This window comes from Gastrolobium bilobum, unplaced genomic scaffold, assembly GCF_033153095.1.
Source record: "Gastrolobium bilobum isolate Gb01-03AN ecotype WA unplaced genomic scaffold, APGP_CSIRO_Gbil_v1 utg14750, whole genome shotgun sequence".
NCBI lineage: Eukaryota > Viridiplantae > Streptophyta > Magnoliopsida > Fabales > Fabaceae > Gastrolobium > Gastrolobium bilobum.
Window position 1 is genome coordinate 1 of NW_026898777.1, and position 23,165 is coordinate 23,165.

Consider the following 23,165-nt stretch of genomic DNA (forward strand, 5'->3'; position numbering starts at 1 on the left):
AAATCACTTTTACAATGCCAATTAAAATAATTTTATTTTGAAACCGGGTTCATCACTAGAATCAGAGTATACTTTCAAAATTTCTCAACTACTAAAAATATAACTTTCCTGGCAGACCTTGCTGTCTTTAAAAATTCGTATAAAATTCACTTCAACGATTCAAAAAAATATTCTTTGTAATCTAGAAACTAGACATCCGGGCCTTCACGTTCATATAAAATAATAGTGATTTGGAGTTCGTTTGACCCTCGAAACATAACTCGCAAAATAAGAGAGAAAGTAGTGGAAATATCACAAATGTCCTGGCTGGTAAAATTCATATTAAATCGATCTTTCAGAATCTCTTTGCAAGGTTTATATATAATGAAACTAGACACCTGGGAGTACGCGTGCATATAAATTATAAGAAAATCGGAGGTCCGTAGCCCCAGTACGACAACTTACAAAGTGCTCGCAAAGACTTTTCAAAACTCAGCATTTAGATAACATGTCAAAATCCTTTTCGCAAACGTTTCAACATCTGTTTCCAAAATATTTGCTGGTCATAAAATCGTAATGCAATAATAAAATCATAGTTCACAGTAATAAAATTCTTCTCAATTTCATACAGTCATCCATAAAATATCACATCAATAGCAGCATGCCCAAACAGTAGAAGCCAACAGCAAATATCCAAGTCCTCAAAAGCTTTTACGTCCTCCTGCCATTTTGTAAAAATAGCAGCCCCAAAGGGGTGAGAGAAAATCCCAGTAGTGTGGCAACAAAACCATAATGCAACAATATTAACTAGGCACAAAATCATAAATAGTCACTTCAAACATTTAATCCTTTTCATCATATATCATAACGCGTATATAACGCCCTTTTTCCTTTACGCTCATAGCACCGTCGTGCGCGTAGCATCACAGTGGGTATTCCTAATGGCTCCCATGAAGGTGAATCCCACTGTGGAACCTATGCGGACTGAAGCCAAGTGTCCCCTCTCCTGGTACCAGGCATGCCTATATGATGCATGCTCAGTCACATGTCCTCAATACAAATATATATATATTCAAGATGTCATGAATCAAGTATAGATGCCATGTTATGCAATCGCACCCAACAGAAAAATGTATTATGATGTAAAATGCATGCATATATCATATCATTCTTTCATATTCTTACCATTGGCTCATCATCATCATAACATACATAGAACAAATGTGAGCAACACATCACAATTCCATACACTAGCCAATAGTCACATTAGGTAATACCGCCTACACATACCTCGTACGTCGAAATTTACTTTACCGATTCACAATGAAACAGTCCAACGTCTCAAGGATTTTTCACACCTAATTTACAGTATAATAAATCAGTGCACATTCGATTTATTCAACAAATCTCCAAGTTTAAAGTTCCTACATTCTTCGACCAGCAAGGTTCATTTTTTCTAAAATTATTCTTGACTCTCATTTAACCTTTATACACTTTTAACAGTGAGAAATTTTCCTATAAAACAGTGAGCAGAGGATCCTATTATAGCAGCGTTTTCTCAGAGATTAAATATAACAAGCTGTCTAGTAATTTTTTTACAATGAAACAATGAGCAGGGGAGCATCAATCAGCAACTTTATTCAGCAAAAACAGTGACATCAACAGTAACGTTTTTAAGCAAAACAGTGGCCATAAAACAACATCCAAGACAAAAATATATATATAATTTACATGTACATAGCGCTACTAAGAGAGCATGCACACTACCTTTATTTCTTTTCTTCATAAAAGTTCATGATACCTTTATTAATACCAAACAGTCCCATGTTTATACTAGGTTAGTTCCAAGTTAACTTCTTTAGGTTTTTATTTATGCTAAGTTTAAACATAATAGAGTACCACTAAACAGAATAATCCAGCCCTCCAAAATGTTCTAAAACTGAAACAAGTGCACAAAGGAATAGAAGGGAACTTACGGCTCTTTGTCCTCAACCAAGAGTTTAACTCAAAAAGACAAAATAGACAGGGTTTCCTCTACTCAAAACTCCAACGTTCAGCCTAGTGACGCACGATGAAGGGAGAAGCTTTACCAAGATGAGGTCCACGCATACAACAAAGGATGGTCTTATAAGAATCTTGTGTGATAAAAGGAAACGAGAAGAAAATTTAACCACTTACTTAGGAGCTTTCGGCCAGCAGAGGAAAAAGAATAAGATGATGTCCATCCTTGTTTCTCATTCAAGAACTTACGGTTTCAAGAAAGAAGAAAAAGAAGGGAGAACTAGATGATAGCTACACTCCTTCTCTTGATGACACAAGGTCACGGTTTTGGTAGTATGAGGGGATTTGGACTCTTGTTCCCTTTTTTTTCTCTCTATGATGATACGGTTTTGGAAGGTGAAGGAAATAAGAGGTAGGTGGTTGGTTTAAGGAAGATAGTCACGGTTTGTTGAAGGAACAAAAGAATGGGATTGAAATGTGGTTCTTTTTCTCCATGGTATTCGCGGCTAGGTGATGTTTTGGCACTAGGTTCTCTTCTTAACTCATATACAGTGCTGTTAAGAAATGAGGAAGAGACAAAACTGATTTTTTTTTTTTTAATGGTTCAGCATTCTACCTTTGGTTGTTGCATCCCTTTTGGACGCACATGGAGGAAAAAGTGAGAGTGACAATTTTTCCCAATAAAGAAACATGCAAGCTGAGGGTTTTTGCCTCAATTGGCTGCATGTCAAGGCTGGTCAATAGTGTAGAATAACGATGGAAAGTTCAACAAGTAATGTCAGCTCCTTTTTGCTCCTTCAAAGCGCATGTGAGAGAGGTGGAGTGCTGGACTTGAGATGTTTTATTTTTAAAACTGATGGCTGACTTGGTTTCCTTTGGGTAGTCTAACAAGCAACCAAGTTGCTTTTTGGTACAACCTATGCGTAAAGGGAAAGAAAGAAAAGTAAGTGGACTGCTTTGGGTCATAAAAGGTACTTTGATTCAGAATTTTCTGATCAACATCAGCCCCCTTTTTGACAGCATCTAGCGTACAAGAGAAGGAATGCAAGGTGAAAAAAAGTTGTTGCCATGTGGAGATATTTGTCCAATTGTAAGTTGCCTTGTAGGATTACTAAGTTAAGATAAATTTTCAGCAAAAATATAGGGGTTTTGGGCTGACCTAATGACACTCTTCCATGCTCTATAAATTCGGCCAAAAGGGGTAATTAGGGACCAATACATATGTAACCTAAAAGTGATACTACTTAGCTTCTAGCCTTTAACATTTCGATTCACATGTGACCTAAAGTAACATCATGTTTTTCTTTTTTTTTTCTATTATACAATTTATACATTCTTATACTTTATATCTAAAGTTTCATATGTCTAAAATAAATCCTTACTATAATTCAATAATTTCCTAATTTAATTTTAATTCTATGCTAGTTCTCAATAAAAATTGAAAGTCAATAAACAATATATATATATATATATATATATAGATTTAATATTCCCCACGTTCATTTTTATACCTTAGGGTATTTTATGTATTTCCCTAATTGTGTGGAATGTTACCTACTAACTCAATATTAATTCCCCATGAGTAACCATGAGATTAGCGTAATCTATATTAGTTTTTCCTAATTTTGAGGGATGTTACAGAGTAGGAATTGAACGGCTGCCCAAGAGGTCAATTAAGGCGGCAAGGGACTTTGTTTTCCCGTTTCTGAGTAGGAATTGAACGGCTGCCCAAGAGGCCAATGAAGGCGGCAATGGACTTTGTTTTCCCGTTTCCGAGTAGGAATTGAACGGCTGCCCAAGAGGCCAATTAAGGCGGCAAGGGACTTTGTTTTCCCGTTTCCGAGTAGGAATTGAACGGCTGCCCAATAGGCCAATTAAGGTGACAAGGGACTTTGTTTTCCCGTTTCCGAGTAGGAATTGAACGGCTGCCCAAGAGGCCAATGAAGGCGGCAAGGGACTTTGTTTTTTCTTAATAATACGTATTGAAGTCGAACTGGCTTTATTGAATTGAAATATTGTAACTCTCAATCTTAAATGTACCATACTTAAATGCAAAATAACTACAACACATAATAACATAAAATACTCCTACTAAATTAACAAACTAAACTTACTTCCTAATCATCAATGTAAAACTACATCTTACTTACGACCTACGATCTGCCATCCGACTTCCAACTAAATCTGGATTTCTTCAACTAAAGTACCTTTTTAACTTGGCAGCATTCCAATATCGCAGAATTGGTTTCCCATCCAAGTGCTCTATCTGATAAGCTCCAGCCCCTGTGGCAACTGTTACTCGATAAGGACCTTCCCAATTAGCTGCCATTTTTCCATCTCTTGCATTCTTATTACCTACATCTGCCCGCCTAAGCACCAAATCTCCTTCCTGAAAGGTCCTTTTGACTACAGTCCGATTGTACCTCGTTGCTGCTCGTTGCTTAGATGCCAACTCAACCATTGCAACCTTTTCTCGTTCTTCTTCCAACAACTGTAAATCAATTTTCATCATCTCAGCATTCCCGTTTTCATTTTCTTCTAATATCATTTTCCTTCTCCAGGTTGGCTCTCCGACTTCAACCGGCAACATAGCATCAAAACCATACGTCATCTTAAATGGTGTTTCTTGAATGATGGACTGCACGGAGGTCCTATATCCCCACAACACATTATCCAACTCTTCCACCCAACTTCCTTTACACCCTTCCACCCTCCTTTTCAGCCCATTCGTCAAGATTTTGTTAGCTGACTCTACTTGCCCATTCGTTTGGGGATGTTCTACTGCAGCAAACTTGTGCCTTATCCCCAAGTCGGCTACCATCTGTCTGAACTTCTTGTCTATAATATGTGTCCCATTATCAGTGATAATTATGGCCGGAATACCAAATCTACAAACTATCTTTCCAATGAAAAACTTCTGGACCTTCCGAGCAGTAATAGTTGCTACCGGTTCCGCTTCAATCCACTTAGTGAAATAATCTGCGGCCACTATCAGATATCTAACTGCTCCAGCTGCCCTAGGAAAGGGACCTAGAAGATCTAAGCTCCACTTATAGAATGGCCAAGGTGACGAAATGGTAAATAACTCTTCGGGAGGAGCTTGATACACATTAGCAAACTTCTGGCATTGATCACACTTCTGAACATGTCTTTTAGCGTCTTCTCCCATCGTTGGCCAAAAATATCCTGCTCGTATAACTTTCCTTACCACCCACCAAGGTGGTGCCCGTTAATTCCTTCATGTATCTCTTCTAACACATATTCTGTGTTCGACGCAACAATACATTTCAGCAAAGGTGAATTTACTCCCCGTCTGTATAACTGCCCTTCTATCATCACAAACCATGCTGCTCGTCTTCTCAAACGACTTGCCTTCATCTTTTCGTTTGGTTCTTTACCATTCGCCAAATAATCCTTAATTGGGCTCCTCTAATCTACCTCTTCTACCATCCATACTACACTCGGAGCCCGAATGCTCTGCTGAATAATAGTCCTCGAACTTCCAGTGGCTTTAGTACTGGCCAACTTGGATAAGACGTCTGCTCGTACATTATCACTTCTCCGAATATGGTCTACGCGGATCTCCTTAAATTCTCTCATCAATTCTTGTACTTTTGCTAAGTACTTAATCATAACTTCCCCTCTTGCTTGGTACACCCTGCTTATTTGTGAAGTCGCCAACTGAGAATCACTATACACTGTCAAACACTCCGCTCCGAGCTCTTTTGCCAAAATCAACCCAGCAATCAGTGCTTCATACTCGACTTGATTATTACTTGTGGGGAATGCTAGCGACAAGGAATGCTCTACTGCCACCCCCTCTGAATTCTCGACTATAACTCCAACCCCACTACCTATTTTATTGGATGATCCGTCTACAAACAACTTCCACCAATTATTTTCTTCGGTACCTCCATGATGCGTCATTTCTACCAGAAAATCAGCTAATGCTTGTGCTTTAATTGCTTTACATGCTTCAAAGGTAATACCAAACTCAGATAACTCTACTGCCCATGCCACCATTCGACCTGCTAAATCCGGCTTATGTAACATCTGCTTTATTGGCTGGTTCGTTCTGACTACTATTTGATGGCACTGAAAATACTGACGAAGCCGCCGTGCTGAAATTAGTAATGTAAAAGCCACTTTCTCTACATACTGATACCTCACTTCTGCTCCTTGCAACACTTTGCTGATGAAGTACACGGGCTGCTGTTGCCCACTCTTTCCTTCTCGGACAAGCACCGAACTTACTACTTCTTGGGAAACGGACAGATACAAATATAAAGGCTCCCCTGGTTCCGGCTTACTAAGAATTGGTGGTGAAGCTAAGATGTTTTTGAAATGCTGAAAAGCAACTTCACACTCCTCAGTCCATGTAAATTCAGATCCTTTTTTTAAGAGTTGAAAAAGTGGTAAAGACACTTGCGCAGATTTAGCCAAAAACCTTGACAGAGCTGTCACTCGCCCATTTAACTTCTGAACTTCTTGAACATTCTCTGGGCTCTTCATTTCCATCACCGCTCTACATTTATCCGGGTTAGCTTCTATTCCCCTTTCTGTCAACAAGAAACCCAAAAACTTTCCTGCCGGAACTCCGAAAGCACACTTACTCGGATTTAAACGCATATTGTGCTTCCGAACTTGCTCAAAAACCTCTTGCAAATTTGCTAAATGCATCTTACCATCTTTCGACTTAATCATGTCATCCATGTACACCTCTAACATTCTTCCAATCTGCTCCTTAAACACTTTATTCATCATCCTCATATAAGTTGTCCCTGCGTTCTTGAGCCCAAACGACATGACATTGTAACAATACACTGCATTTTCTGTTACGAATGCTGTCTTCTCCTGGTCTTATTTCCATAATGGTATCTGATTGTACCCGGAATATGCATCCATGAATGACAACACTTTATATCCTGACGCCTTATCCACCAGATGATCGATACTGGGTAAAGGAAATGGGTCTTTAGGACAAACTTTATTCAAATCCGTGTAATCTGTACACATCCTCCATCTCCCATCCGACTTCTTAATCAACACGGGGTTGGCTAACCATGTGGCATACTCTATTTCTCTAATGAAACCTGCTTCTAACAACTCTTTGGTTTTTTCCTCAATCGCCTTCCTCCTTTCAGCACAGAATCTCCTCTTCTTCTGGGCTACGGGCTTCGCTCCAGGAATTATTGCCAAACGATGACAAGATAAAGCAGGGTCCATCCCGATCATATCAGAAGGTTTCCATGCGAAAAGATCAGCATTCTTTTGTAATAACTCTTTCATGCTAGCCCTCACATCAGATTCTAACTCGGAACCCATTTTAGTAACCTGCTCCTAACTGAACCTCTTCGATCGTCCCCACGGGTTCTAGTCTCTCCACTTTATTTTCTACCCGGGGATCCATCCCGATTACCATTACTTGCTCCTCTTTCTTTTCGTCTACTTCCCTTTGTGCTTCTCTCTTCTCTTTTGCCTCATCTCCTATCATTACTCGCTCCTTCTTACTTTCCTGTGGCATCCTCAAACTCATGTTATAACAGCTTCTTGCTATTACCTGATCCGCCTTTATCGTTGCCACCTTGTCATCTTTAGCTACAAATTTCATTGCCAATTGATCAATTGACAAAAAGATCTTGAATTTCTTCATGAATGGTCTGCCCAATATAATATTATACGCGGAACCCAGATCCACTACCGCAAACGACAAAGTAACTGTCTTGTGTGTAGGCGCGGTCCCCAACGTTAACTTCAATGGAATGTATCCCAAAGGTTTAATCTTGTCTCCTGTAAATGCTAACAAAACGGCTCCACACGACTCCAACTGATCATAACCTAAATCCATTCTTCTGAAAGCATCCCAAAATATAATATCCACTGAACTCCCTGGATCTACCAACATTCTATCAACTTGATAGTTTGCGAACAATCCTGAAATCACTAAGGGATCATCATGCTCCGGGTCTAGTATCTCATCGTCTAAATCCTCAAACACTACCTGCTTTCCCGTCTTTTTTCGCTCTTCTTTAAAACGCGGTTTCTCTGAAATGGCCATACACATCTTTAAGTGCTTTTTCCGAGCATTCCCAGATTCTCCTCCTCCTACTCGCCCTCCAGCTATAGTGCAAATATGCCCCATCGGAACTCGACCCAGAGACGATTAATTTTCTGCTCTTTGATTTCTGTTAGCCTCCCTATTCCTTCCCCCGGGCGGGCTGCGACTGCGGTCTAGTCGCCAGATCTTATCTTCCTTACACCCATCTCCTTCTCCTCTTCTTACATATTTTTGTAGTTTCCCTTTTTGAATTAACCTTTCAATAACATTCTGCAAGTTAAAACAATCATTCGAATCATGCGTAAGATTAGCTTTACCTTTCCCACAGACGGCGCCAAATGTTCTGGACGAACATTAGTAGGGATTAGTTCTAATTGTCTATCTCCCTTGGGATGTTAACCCCTATATTTATACTCCTAGTTAGCGTAGTTGCACTGGACGTGGAGAGAAGGTGGTTACCTTGGATGTTGATGAGTAGTTATCTGGGACGCGCCATCGTGGTAAGTCCCACCTTCTAGATTAATAAATGAGACAACTGTCCCATAACCCGAGTACCTTTGTCCCGGGTTCTTCCAATCCGTATCTGAGTAACTAACCCGGAACAATTATTATTATTATTTAAACATCATGATTCGTCGGGAGATTTTAGTGTAAATGTATTTATTGCAAAATTTCTCATTTGCAGCAAACCTCAAAATATAAGAGGAATACTTTATTTTTCTAAAATATATTTTTTTATTCTTTTATATTTTTAAATTAAAATTTTGAAAAATAATGTGGTTTTTTTTGCATTTTTTTTCAAAATTTTAATTTAAAAAAAATAAAAGAATAAATTTACATAATTACTCTCTTAAAAAGGAAACTATTATATTATTTTAACAAATTTGAAATTTTCCCTGTAAATTCACAAGTTTATAAAGAAAAATTATACAAGAGATTCAGGGGAGTAAGGAATCAAACGTGGCTAAATTGAACAGAATAAAAAAAAATGAAAATATAATGTTAAAAATTCACATAATTTTATCACATGAAAAAAATTGTGTCTATTATTCTTAATTATAAAGATTACATAGAAAAGATGTTATTAAAATTCATAAAATAAGGTTTGCTTTTTTTACAGGCAATATAGATAACTTATCTACGTTGTTTTGAGACGGAAATCAAGATATTTTGTAATTATAATTTATTTCAAGATTATAATAGTCCTTTGCACTATATTTTTTAATTTTTTAACTTAAAACAACATCGTTTTAACAGCAAATGTATACACTTTAAAAACATTAAAGCCCATAAAATATTGATAAAAGGAGATAACTGTGAAAATTGAAATTGTAAAATTAGCGATATTCCCAAAGAGGCGTAAGGAAGCTTCTTTGATATATAAATAAGATCCCTTAAATCTCCCTCTCGCTCCTCTCTTTCTCTCTCTTCTCTCTGTGTCTCTAAAACCCCAAAGAACACGGAGTTGGCGGCGACCTTTTCTTCACTTCAACCTTTTCTCTCTCAATTGGATCATATTCATGGCTGCTCTTGCTCCGTCTTCTGACAGTAGTAAGTATACTTCTTCTTCTTCTCTCTCTCTCTCTCTATATATATATATATATATATTATATATATATATATATATATCGTTCTCTTTTTTCTTTTTTAAATTTTGTTTTCAATACACACACATATTTCTGCGTTGCCCATTTCGTAAAGTTTCAATCTTTTGTCTTCAATTCTCTATGGCATGCTTGTACATGTAGGTGCCCCATGTGGGTTTTTTTTGCCTTCATCAGATTGCACGTGTGTGTGTCTATGTTTTATTCATTTGATAAGGGTTTCTATGCTTTCTGTCCATAATCACAATATGTTCGTTGATTTTAAGATGTGTTAGCTCATAACACTGACCTGGTTGTTAATTACTCAAAAGTCAACCCCCTCCCTTGTTTTTTTTTGTTTGTGGCCAATTGTTGTCTATACATAGTTTCTCTTAGTGAATTTTTTTGTAAAGTATAATTATGTTTAGTTGCTGAAATTTCTTTGTTTTGGTTTTCTTTTTCTGTTTATTATAACTGTGTTTTTTTGTTTGTTTATTTGTTTTTTGTTTTGCTAGTGAAATTGTTCTGATATAAGTAAATGGTTTTCCTTTACTATTGTAGAAGCTGCAGATTTGCTGCAGAATTTGTCCCTGGATTCGGAGCCCAAGAACGTTGGAGTTCCTGAGCCTGCAAAGAAGGTACGTCTTGTCTTTTTGTTACATAAGTTTTATTGTTTGTGAGTAAAGTATATACAGCACTAGAGAGTTCGGCGTTGTAATATGTTAATTGATTCTTGTGATCTATTTGTGTGCAGAACGGACCTGTTTTTTCCAATGGTACAGCTAAGGGGATGGCCAAGCCATTCAATCCAAATCCAAGCTTCATTCAAAATGGATACCCTTCTACTACATACTATTATGGAGGTAAGGTAAGCTGATATGGCTTTTGAGGATAGATAAAATGATAGATTACCCAAAATAAATGTGGAGATTTTTGGTTGAATATTTAAATGGTTTATATTATTCCTTCTGGGAAAATGACATGGTGTTGGGAGTTTTTTTCAGGTTATGATGGTGGACAAGGTGATTGGAATATTTATTCCAGATATATGAACCTTGATGGAGGGATGGCTCAAGTAAGTAACTTTTTCTGTGGTTACCAGACTTGTGATGATCATACGTCTTTTTATACTGTCATTTGTTGTATGGTTTTAAGAACAATTCTGCCTAAGGTCCATCGGATGGGGGCTAATTTATGTTATATGTTAGGTTTAAAAAATAAACGATGGTGGACGGGGGCTGACTTTTGAAATTGTTTATTATTATTTTGTGAGAGCTCTAAACTGTGTCATCCATTTAAGTTATAAATTTGTGTTTATTATGGCTGTTTGAATTTTAAATGATTGTCATTGTTTGCAATTGCTGCTCTTCATCTCTGATTTCAGAATTGGTAGTGAATCTAATTGAAGTTTGATAAACCTATAATCATGTCCTTCTTTTGCCATTTTTCTTAAAAGTATCATCTCTTGTCTCTTCCCCCCCTTCTCTTTCACCCTCTAGCCTTTTAGGTTGTGATTTGTTTCTTATCATATTTGTATGATAAAATATAGAATTTTTTTTACAGAAAATGTGAAAGCCTTTAACAATCTCACAAGGGTTTGTTTGTTGGATCTAATAACAGGGTGTTTATGGGGATAACTGCTCTTATATGTACCATCAAGGTTATGGTTATACACCATATGGAGCTTATGCACCACCAAATTCCTCCTCTCCAATCATTCAACATGATGGTCAGCTCTATGGGATGCAACAGTACCAGTACCCTTGTTCTTATTATAAATCTCCAGCTTCTGCTGATGCGGCATTTGCTCCAAACAAAATCTGTGTTCCACAAGGGGGAATTTCAACTGCAATTAATGCTGATAATGCCCCTCCATCAAATGTTATGAATAAAGGAAACACATTTAGCATGGCCAATGGTGATTATACAAATAAAAATGGATTAAATGCATTTTTAACTAGTTCCCAACACACATCTTTGCATGCAAATGATTCTTATCAAGGGTCTAGCTTGCCAGTGGCTGTTCCTTTGTCAGGATATCAGGGTCCAAGAATGAGTACTCATGGTACACAGTCGGCATTTCCTTCAGATGTGTCATCAATTTCTGATAGGCAGTCCAAACATGCAGCAAAGGTTGGATTATCTTCACCAGTGCCTGTGAAAGATTTCACATCTCAAAGGAACCAAAGACTTCCTCAGCCACTTCCACAATTCACAGTATGTTTGATTGGCCATCCCTTTCCCGAATGCAATTTTTATTGTAGTTTCTTAATTGAAAATGTAGAAATTGTTTTATGTTCATCCAACCAAATTTCCATTTATATAATTTTTGTCATATCTGATTATTGGTATCAGTATTGATGTTGTGATACACGTTTCAATCATTCCTGATCTGACCACATTATCATAATCCGCCACATATGTTGCATGTCCAGCAGTAGATAGTACTCTCTCTCTCTGTTCAATATTGTGGCTTCTACATGTAGAATCAATTCAAAAATGAACTTAAATATGATTTCTTGGTTGCAGAACTTGCCTGGTTCAAGCCATCCATCTGGTCTGGAACTGGTTTCTGGATTCATGAACAGGATGTATCCAAGCAACAGGATGAACAACCAATATGGAAACACATTTCGAGGTAGTTCTCGTTTTGGATCTGCTGCATATGGATCTAGAACAGCCTATGTGGATAACAAGTTTAAGGCTACGGGTGATGACTGTGGTGCTAACCATTTAAGAAGAAATATGGATGGTTTCAGTGAGCTAAATAAGGGACCCAGAGCTGCCAAGAGTTCTGATAACAGAAACATCAAAAGTCTTGGACCTGTCACATTATTACTCAAAGGACAGAACCTTCCAGTGAAAAGTGATAACATAGAAGTGCCTCTGATTCCCAATAAGGAACAGTACAATGGGGAAGACTTTTCTGAGAATTATTCTGATGCAAAATTTTTTGTCATCAAATCCTATAGTGAGGATGATATTCATAAAAGCATAAAATATAGTGTTTGGGCAAGCACCCCTAATGGAAACAAAAAACTGGATGCGGCATATCAGGAAGCCAAGGAGAAGCCCGGTGGCTGTCCCATGTTTTTGTTATTTTCGGTGAGCATCATATGCAGCATTTAGTTTGTAAATTCCTATATTTTCTTGGTTTCATTGAATTTGTTACCCCTAATTCAATATTTGGTACAGGTCAACACTAGTGGGCAATTTGTTGGTTTAGCAGAGATGGTTGGTCCTGTTGATTTTGGTAAGACTGTGGAATATTGGCAGCAGGACAGGTGGACTGGTTGCTTTTCTGTGAAGTGGCATGTCATAAAGGATATCCCAAATAGTGTGTTGAGGCACATAACACTAGAAAACAATGAAAACAAACCTGTAACAAATAGTAGGGATACTCAGGAGGTATTTGCCCAATGGCTTGTTTCATTGTAGCCCATGAACCTCACTCCCTTTCATCTAGATGCTTATACATGTCCTTCTGCAGGTTAAGTTTGAGAAGGGTATTCAAGTTGTCAAAATTTTCAAGGAGCATTCAAGCAAAACATGCATCTTGGATGATTTTGGGTTTTATGAGGCTCGTGAAAAGGGGTCTCAGGAAAAAAAATCTAAGGAACAGCAATTCCCAAAACAGGTAATACATGCCTTTACATCAGGTAGAACAACTCCCACGTTTGACATGTTACTGTAAATTTTTCAGTGCTGTCTTTTATTAATTTTGAGTAGTGGTAAAGTTATTCCTCTGTGACTGAAAGATTACGTGTTCGAATTTGGACAACGGTCTCTTTGCAATTATGTAAGGGTAAGACTATGTACAATGATAGCCCTCACCTCTACCCTCGCTAGTTGGGATTTAATGGGGAGTGGTTTGTCTTTTATTAATTTTCACCTTGTTAATGTCATCGAAATTGAGGATCATGCCATCTTGATGGCTTGAACTTGCTGTTAATCCTTTTAAATCCTTTGTTCAATACAGGTCAGCAAGCCCAGTGATTTAACAATTGGGACAGTTATATTACCCAAGTCTCTTGATGCAACCATGATTAATGAATCAGGTACTGTAGAAGCAGCTGAAATAAGGGTGAATGCGGAGGAGCTGTTAGAAGTGAATGGATCGACCGCAGCACTTGAAGACTCTTCCAAGAGCTGTTAAACCAGTTGTTTTGCTTTGTTTTTGTTTTCCGCCCTATTCCTTTAGTCATGGAGTGAGTTGTGTTTTGAGTTTCAAATTATCCCTACTTATTGGAGATCTTGGTATGTAGTGGAGTATATCATTTTAGCTTTTTCTTGTCTCGTTTAATAAAATGTGACTGCTTTAGTCATCAATTTCATAGTGGGTTAAAGGAGTTTTGTACCAATAATTATATTTTGCATTGGTATAGTAATTAAGACTTTTTAACCGATTTATAAGAAAGAAAAAATAATTAAATAAATATAAAATAGACTAAAAAGGGCATTTAGAATATAGGAAAAAATTTACTCGTGGATAGTTTTTCTTACACTTTGTCTTAAGATGGTTTGGTTGATGAGTTTTTAAACTGAATACATACATAACACAAATTTAAAAATAGATTAAAACTTTCAACATAAATGATTTGTTTATTTTGCGAATGGCATGACAACACAAATAACACGTAATCTCAAAATGTTTCGTTTTGTGGGTTGATATGCAAAACAAGGGACATTTGATCATAGTGCTCTTTTTTGAATATAATATATCTGAATATCACGGAATTGATTTTTTTTTTTCTAACCTGTCACGTCACTATAGTCGCTGAGATAGTAAGCTATTATGGATGTGACACGTGTCATTTTTCCAGAGGCTAGAAGACCTGGTTGTACCAAAGTAGCAGACTACCTCAGCGACTTTGGGTTGAATGAGTTGCGTGTCCAGCCACTGAGGACGTGACATGTGTCCAGTCCATAGTAGCTGACTACCTCAGCGACTATGGTGCTGTGGCTGTTTAGAAATTTTTTTTGACTCCGTGACATTTAGGTATGTTATATTCAAAGAGGGCAGTACGATTAATGTCTCACAAAATGATATGATTTTTGTGTGTTAGTTTTGTCGATACAAACTTCAACTTTAAACGGGTAACGGGTTGACTCAAAATATAAATTTTTTGTGTGTGCTCATATTGTGTAAGTGAATTATATATAGAGATAGGATCTTTTGACATCTCATCTGAGAGTCGTTAGATAAAAAAAAAATTAATGGTGTCACATGCTTACAAATCAGAGTCATTGATCTTTTTTTATCTAACGTCTCTCAGATGAAGTGTCAAACTTCAAATTTGATGCTGGTGTCAAAGGATCCTACCATTTATATATATATATATATATATATATATATATATATATATGGGCTTTAAAATTTCAGCAAAGAAAATCAAAATAGAAAAAAAAGAAGAAGCCAAAAAGGATAACGTGAAATTTGTGGCCTTGCTGAGTTGCACTCCTTTATCTTTTAGAAATTATTGGATTGACCCATTCAAGAGAAAGGCTGGAGTTCAAAGTGTATTTGGGCTTCCACAATCAAACACTTGAGAACATGAAATTCCCATTTAGAGGAAGCAAAAGCCAACAAAAAGTGCACTTTTATCCGAAATAGAAACCAAGCACACAATTGTGTGCAGGTAAGAGTGAGCCTTAGCAATAATAGCAATAGCATGTTAGTCACTAGTCTGTGTGGAAGCTGTTAAAGGAGCTTATTTCTTGTTCTCCATGGCTTCTTTTCTTTCCTTATCTCTTCCCAAGTTAAACTTAATAAAGGCCTCTTCAGCTGCTAATACCTCTACAACCACTCTTTCCACTCCTGAGTTACTCAATGAGAAATTTGGTAGAAAAGGCATCAAGTTCTTGGAGTCTGATAACATCCCCATTGTTGAGCTAACAGTCAGAAATGGAAGCTCCTTAAGTCTAAGAATACCTGATGCTCATGTAACATCTTACAAACCAAAAGTCCACTGGAAAGATAATGGCTTTGAGGAGGTTCTTTACACAGTTCCTGCTGTTGAAACAGGTCTTTACAAAGCCAAAGGTGGGGTTGGTTTGGTCTTAAATGAAGTACTTCAACCTGGAGCCAAAGAGTTACTCCCTTCCACTTTAGAGTGGACTGTAAATGATGTTGATTCTGATGCTATAGATGCTCTTCAGGTACCCTTTTGCTTGGAAGTGCCATGTGCTTCTGAATTATCACTTACCTTTATCATTTAGCACAAGCAAAAATAATTAGTCTTTTTTGTTTTTTGGCTAAAAGTGTGACTGTGAAATACTGAAACTTGGTTTTTTGTTTTTGTTGCTTCTATTCTCTTTTATGCAGGTTGAATTGAGCTGTACTAGTAGATTTTTTGACATCACTTATGTTGTGACCCTCTATCCTGTGAGCATGGCCACAGCAGTTATAGTTAAGAACAAAAGCCCCAAGCCTGTCACTCTAACCAATGCTATACTAAGCCATTTTAGATTTAAGAGACGAGGAGGAACAGCAATTCAAGGTCTCCGAAACTGCTCATACTGCTTACACCCTCCTCTTTCTTCTCCTTTTCAAATCTTGACTCCAGCAGAAGCTATGAAATCTGAGCCACCTAGATGGCTTTCCTTTGGTGCTGAGCCTGAAGGGAAGTCAGGCACGTGGACTCAGCAAGGCTTGTCTATTACCCTTCTTGAGAATAAGATGAGTAGAGTTTATGCTGCACCTCCTAAAGAAAGATCAAAGGCTTTTTATAACACTGCACCTTCCAAGTATGAAACCATTGATCAGGTTAGAATGGTTTACATCGTGGAACTCTAACCAAACATTTGAATTTTTCATGCACCAAATTTAGTTAAGGCTTTTATATAACAGTTACAACTTGGTGTTGTTGCCACGTGACACCGAGGTCACTAGTTGGAATCATGTTATCATTCTTTTCCAAATGTTGTGTAGACAGCTTATTATAGGCCTACACAAAGGGTTTGACCCTTCCCGGGATAATACTTTCTGTACTCGCGTAGTACTGAACTAAGACTCGGTGCATCAGTTACTAACTAAATATGAAAAAATAATAATTCATTTAGTTATATTTATTCTACTCATTCCTTTATGATTAATGCAAGTTCACTTTTTCCTACTTTTAATAGAGAAGTACCTATTTTCTCCGTGGACCCTATGTAGCCGGAACTTTTTTTTGGATACAAGTGAAAATTGAACACATGACCTAATACAACTTATATAAATCTCTCACCATTACACCAATCATAGTGGCTTCTATGTAGTAGGACTTTATAGACCAATTTTTCTTATATATATAAGAGTTCTTGTTTTTTTTTCAGGGACGTGAGCTTTTCTTTAGGGTGATAAGAATGGGTTTTGAGGATATTTATGTATGCAGCCCTGGTTCCTTGTCAGAGAAATTTGGAAAGGACTACTTTATCTGCACTGGCCCTGCTTCAATACTGGTGCCTGTGACTGTGAATCCTGGTGAAGAATGGAAAGGGGCACAAGTTATTGAGCATGATAATCTTACTTAGCAATCACATCAACAAATATTAGTTGACATGATATCTAAACCCTTATCCTTCACTCTTTCTCTCTTCCCTCCTGCTTCTCCTCCATTTTGAGTTATAGTTTTTTTGTTAATGGAGCAGGATTTGCATTTTCTTCCCCAAAACTATATATGTATATTTTGTTTAATTGATTTGTGTCCAATAGTTTAATACTATCAATAAAAGAGATTACGTAATGCTTGCAGATTTTCCATTTCAATGGATCCCTTAAAATGCACTTTGGTGCCTAAGTGATGAAAACTACTTCTCATACTGTCTGTTACATTTATGCTTTACATGAGATAAAACCAGTTATAGAGAAAGAAGAACACGATTGGAGATGGCATCTTTTTTGGTTTTTGTCAATCTACATTACAATGCTTCCAACTAATAATAACACATTCATCCACCTCCCTCAGCTATAGTTTAAAACCAATGCCATTAAAATCCTTTTTATGTCTTTTTTTTTCTTTGCTTTACGGTTTAAACAAAGATTAAGCTCTTAACATAATGGACTACCCTAAAATATATGTAAACATACATGTAAAATTCAATCATAATCTCATTGTTTTGTTCACTTGCAACTCAGATTTCTAACGCCCAAATCTTGTAGGATAGTAGCATTTAACGTTGGAATCTTTACTAGGGAAAATTCTTCTATACATTGTGTCTCTAATCTTCAATTTTCAAATTGTTGCTGGTGAAGTTTCATGTTGTCCAACTAATTTGGTTCTGCAAGATGCTGATTATTAAAGGCAATGCTGAGCAATCCATCGAATTGCATTTAGCTCTCTGCAAGACATATAAAATTGTTCTGTACCCTCTGCTAGACAGCTCTCACTTTGATATGATATGATATTCTCAATGATCATAACAGTCTCTATGGACAAATAGTTGCCCTTACAACTTTATTCTTCATAATCAAATAAAATAATTTTGTGTGTGACGTAAAATAAGTTTATGCATTATTCATTGCTTCGAATTTTGAAGAGAACTTGTGGGGTTTGACACGCCACTAGACTCGGGATTAATCTCATATTTGTGTGAAAAAAATACCTGGAAACTGACTCGTCCAAAAAAAATATTTAGGATCATAGAATAAAACAAAAAAAAAAAGTTTAAAGAATTTATTGGATTGAGTAAATGTGTTTTTGAAAAGAAAAGCACAACGAAATGGTCTGTGTTGAGAAAGCCACCTCAATATGGGTCCTTCTTCGAACTAAATTAAACCAGTTTGGATTGAAAAGTAAAAAAAAATAAAAAAAAGTATTTAACCACCGGCTTAACGTTTAAGACAAATGGTCTTTGAGATACAGAGAAGACAACTTGAAAATGTCAATATTATTTTCCACTATACCAAAAGGCTATCTCATGCATTCTACAGTTGCTAGAGATAATTCTTTCTTCATATTGGATATAAAATAATTTACTGACATCTAGTCTCCACATATGCATCATCAGTCTTAAATTTGACTGAACTCGAAGAAATAATTCATTCAAATTCAGTATTCATCTTTCCACCTGACCAGAAAGTAAAATTCAGTGAAAAGTCACATTCTTTACAGGAAAACAAAAGCACATTGAAGATGCTCAATGGAACAGAACAGCTATACTGAATTTTCCAACATTGTTGGAATTAACAACTACTACAAAAGCATACCTAAGATGCCCTTAATTCTCAGGATGTACATTAGAATGAGGATGTCAAGTTGGGACAAGACAATGGGATTCATCCTGACTATTGATCCATAGTAAAGGTGTGGCCATTGCAAGAAGAACGAATGAAAGACCACAAATCAATTTAAATTTAGTCTTTTGAAGTGCCTTTTCCGTGCGAAATGATTGTGTACCATCTCTATTTTCAGGAACCACATTGTTAGTTATCTGCATATCAGCATCTCCAGGAAAGTCATCTGTTGATGATACTGATTCTGAGCCACCTTGTAACTCCCCATCAGCACATAAGCTCTCATTCATTTTGCAATCATACTTGACATGGTCTGAGAAACCGTTCAGGTTATTGTTAGATGTTGGGCTCCACTCACACTCAAGATTGCCTGAGGATAGACTCCTGCTGAACCTTCCAATCTGTTTCTCAGATATATCCAAATTCAAATCATTTGGATCTTGAAGAAAGTGAATGAACTTCCTAGGGGTCTTGAAGATTTTAGTGCTGTCAACAGTAACCTGCGTGCTTGACCTCTGATTTACAAAAAAGACACAATACGCTAATTCCATGAGTAAACAAATAAGTAATCAAATACTAATTTTTTTCTTCTTATTTTTTATGCTTGTAAACTGTAAAAGATTCATCATAATATAAGAACAGAAATGACAGGATTAGCTTGATAGAAGATTCTTTTTTGAAAAAATCTGAATCTAAAGTTTCCTACAGTTGTAAGATGAAAGTTGATAAAACTCTCCCACTAACAATTATAGAGCAGTAGAGCACTTGCTCTTTAACTAATTGTGCATTAAGAATCTTAAGCTTAGTAAAAGCAAGACATAAATTAAATTCCTTGTGAGCACTAATTGTTCACAACAATTCATGATGAAATGAATGCAAAACATGCAAGCATTTCATGTTAACAAGGAGAAGAGGAAGGGGGCAGAATGACTTTGCAAATGGCTCAGACATACAGGATATTTTCAAAGGACTATGACAAATGTCTGAGAAACTTACTTGGGGACTTAAGATGGTACTTCTGGATATTCCATGCTTAGGATTTCTATCCATGAAATAAGCAAAATCCTTTGCAGAATCTCCCCTTCCATTAGGAAACTCTTGACTCACAGAGTGATCTAACAAAGAACTTTCTTTCCTTGTCTCAGAAGACAAGCCATCTTTGAGAGACACATCAACCCCTCCATTCTCATTATTCCAAAGCTTCCTATTCACACTCCTTCGCTCATAGTTCAAGTTTGTTGAGATGGGAGACTCAACAACGGATTCATATCCAGGGAAAAAGTCCACTGTACGTGATTCTGGTGAGACAGAGTTAGGAGAATGATCTCCATTACCAGAAATATTCTCTTCTTCCACATAGTGTCTATCTCTCCCACTAAAATTTGACCCTGTCACTGAAGAAGGACTTCTTACATATCTTGGCTTTTTGTCAATTGCAATTCTCTTGGCAGTTTGCAAAGCTTCAAATGCTGCACCTTTGACATATGCCATTTTATCAGATTGACACTTGTCCATCTCCTCAATTATCAATTCAAGCTCTGAGAATATGCTCCTGGAGTCCAAGCATTTCATCAAGAAGTTGACCATCTGAATGGCTGAAAGTCGCTTCTGAGAATTCCCCTCTAGAAGGCCATCATTTAGCATTCTTAGTCCAGATTGTATGAGCAACCTTGCATAGGCTTCAACAATCAAAGCATTGCGCTTGGCCAAAGCCATAACCAGACCCGTGTGTGGATTGGTTTGACTAGACTTTAGTTCTAATGCCACAGCAACATTCTGGCAGACCCTGTTGACCATTTCATCAGAAGCAAACCTCCAATTCTCTGAATCCACCAAAGCCTTTAAGCAAAGGGCCGCTCCAGAAGTTAGGCTCTCTTGAGAACTTGAGAGAGAATCTGATAGAGGCTTGCAAAGGGAATGAATTATCTGCCTCTTCTTGTCTTTTGGAGTTTTGGGGTCAATTCCATATCTTGCAATTGCTGGGACCACCTTTGAGCAAGCCTGATGAAGAGGGAAAGACCCTGCACTTGAAGCTAAGGTCTGAACTATGGATCCCATGATGCTGTCTATCATGGGAACAATTTTAACTCCATGAACCCGGGCAAGATCTTCACAGAGTGAAATTACGAAGTCCCCAGATAAAGAACCACTTTCCTTGGTCTCAGAAACTTTTGCAAGAAAAAGATGTATGGTCTTCAAATCCAAATCTTTCACGCATGACTTCAATTCTTCCATGGCAGATTTTCTACTATCTCCATCTTTGTCAAGATTTGTCAGCGCTTTCAGCAGCTCCGGGCTGAGATTCCTTCCCATTGTTACACTAACACCAAACAACTATAACCATCAGCATTGCCACAGAAATAAAAAACAAAAACAAAAACTTATTTAGGGTAGGTATTCTATTGCAGATTCATGCCCACCACAGTTTCATTGCTGCAGATGTTAAAGTTCACAACTTTTCTAAATAAAAAACCAAAAAAAGATTAATCACAGACAGAAATGGGTGAAAAAAAGCCACTGGCTTGAAACCCAATTGCCCCATTCCCCCTAATATCGAATCTTCAACCATTAAAACCAAAAACAGAATCTTTTGGGGCATTCACAAAAAGGGTTAATTCAGTTTCTATTCCCCTCTTCTTCTTGAAACTATAAAACATGTGCATTCAGTTACTCCAAAAAAAGAATGTGTATTGTAGTGATAGCATCAGTAAGGGATGATGAGAAATGAAAAACAGTAAAGAACAAGAAAATTCACCTAAATATAGAGAAGATGCTGAGGTTGTGGTGAATGGAAAAGGTGGCAATGCAAGAGAGTGTAAAGGTTTTAGAAGCACAAGAGAAAGAGAGAGAGAGCGCGATGACAAGAAAGAAATACGAAGTGGTGACCACAACACTGAATTCAACTCCTCGATATTCAAAATTACTTCTTTCAAATTCCGCCGCTATCCTTTCTCATTGTGGGACCCACATGGCTCAGAAATATATTTTCGAAAATGCCCTCACACTTTTTTTAATTTTTTTTTTTTTTTAGAATTGAGATTTTGGCCTGCCTAGCTTAAGTAAGTGGTAAAAATGTAAAATGTAATGATTGAATCATATTATAATTTTTTAAATTCAAAAAATCAGTTTTTTAAGAGCAAAAATATATATTTTATTTATTATATTTTACTTTTGTTTTTTAAGCATTTCCTGAAACAAAACGAGAGAGAAGAATATTAATGAAATGAGAAGGTAATTTAATAAAATATAATTATATATTTTTCAAAATTAAAAATATTTAATATCTTTTTAGTTGTTATACGAAATTCTTAAATAACTATTTTTTTTGTTGAAACGGATATATATAGTGATTTGAACTTATGATTTGTGATAGTTTTACCGTGATCCAATCATAATTAAACTCTTATTTTTTATTTTATACATAAACTTTTATTTTAATACATCATTAGGAAATACCACAAGTTTTTCATATCAAGTGACGAAATATGATACATAACAAAAAATACAATTTGGTTTAAATTAATTGAATGTGTTTTTTTTTTTTAAAATTATGGGAGTTACTTGATATTCAAGCAACTCTCTCGTGAGGGTGAAAAACAAAAAAAAAATTAATCTTAGTTATTCGTTTCGGAACCCATAACTCTTTATGATCCTAATGAGTTGTGCCAAGAATCTATCCATTAAAGCACGTTAGGGTTTAAGGATTACCTTTGATCACTTGAAGACATCAAAGCATATGATGTCCTCTAACGTCGATCCACATGGTTTCCTTTTGATCACTTGTGAGAACTCTTTTTTCTTGAATCTTCCTCTCTGGATGCTTGCTAAGCAATGACAGGGTGGAGGTTTCAAGTGTTTATGTTTATTTTTTCTCAAGACTATAGTGTCTTGATGTTAGGTGTGGGGCGCAACAATAGAAGAAGAGATGAAGAAGAATGGGGCAATCAAAAAATTTCTTCTTGATACAAGAGAGCTAGGCGAAATTCTTAGGGTTGGAAGAATACGCATGGAACGCGGCATTCTTGTTATATAATTAGAGTTGTAATCCTAATTTGGATAACACTAATTCAGCGCATATCCATAAAGATTTGATAAATCTTCTTAAAATATAACTTAATCATGAAAATATCATCTTATTGTGATTAGTAATTATTATCTTGGACATTGCCCACCAAACAAACAAAACAACGATGACGTAAATTGTAAACAAAAGTAGACAACAGCGGATTAAAGGGTCTATTTGATAGGGATATTGCAAATAAGAAAATTAATTCTTATTCTATTATAGAATTTCTGTCATTTTCAATTGTAGTGTAGTTATTAAAAA

At 36.6% G+C, this 23,165-nt stretch overlaps 3 protein-coding genes across 5 annotated transcripts; 2 read left to right on the forward strand and 1 right to left on the reverse strand.

Annotated features, from left to right (window-relative positions):
* The first annotated feature begins 9,464 nt into the window (after window positions 1-9,464).
* LOC133284052 (YTH domain-containing protein ECT2-like) lies at window positions 9,465-13,950 on the forward strand. 3 transcript variants are annotated; one of them, XM_061481003.1, is made up of 9 exons: window positions 9,465-9,589; window positions 10,183-10,259; window positions 10,376-10,484; window positions 10,626-10,696; window positions 11,242-11,838; window positions 12,151-12,726; window positions 12,817-13,029; window positions 13,112-13,258; window positions 13,601-13,950. In XM_061481003.1, the coding sequence occupies exons 1-9, from the start codon at window positions 9,559-9,561 to the stop codon at window positions 13,775-13,777; spliced, it is 1,998 nt and encodes a 665-aa protein (XP_061336987.1). In that variant the 5' UTR covers window positions 9,465-9,558; the 3' UTR covers window positions 13,778-13,950. The 3 variants fall into 3 exon arrangements, with proteins under 3 accessions (XP_061336987.1, XP_061336988.1, XP_061336989.1); XM_061481004.1 differs by having other exon boundaries at window positions 13,680-13,950; XM_061481005.1 differs by lacking the exons at window positions 9,465-9,589; window positions 10,183-10,259 and having other exon boundaries at window positions 10,376-10,489.
* Window positions 13,951-15,146: 1,196 nt separating this feature from the next.
* Window positions 15,147-17,339, forward strand: LOC133284054 (photosynthetic NDH subunit of subcomplex B 2, chloroplastic). The gene is made up of 3 exons (XM_061481006.1): window positions 15,147-15,780; window positions 15,947-16,387; window positions 16,939-17,339. The coding sequence occupies exons 1-3, from the start codon at window positions 15,349-15,351 to the stop codon at window positions 17,134-17,136; spliced, it is 1,071 nt and encodes a 356-aa protein (XP_061336990.1). The 5' UTR covers window positions 15,147-15,348; the 3' UTR covers window positions 17,137-17,339.
* Window positions 17,340-18,855: 1,516 nt separating this feature from the next.
* Window positions 18,856-21,151, reverse strand: LOC133284056 (protein SINE1-like). The gene is made up of 2 exons (XM_061481009.1): window positions 19,835-21,151; window positions 18,856-19,353 (listed from the first exon to the last, which is right to left on the reverse strand). The coding sequence occupies exons 1-2, from the start codon at window positions 21,149-21,151 to the stop codon at window positions 18,856-18,858; spliced, it is 1,815 nt and encodes a 604-aa protein (XP_061336993.1).
* Window positions 21,152-23,165: the final 2,014 nt, after the last annotated feature.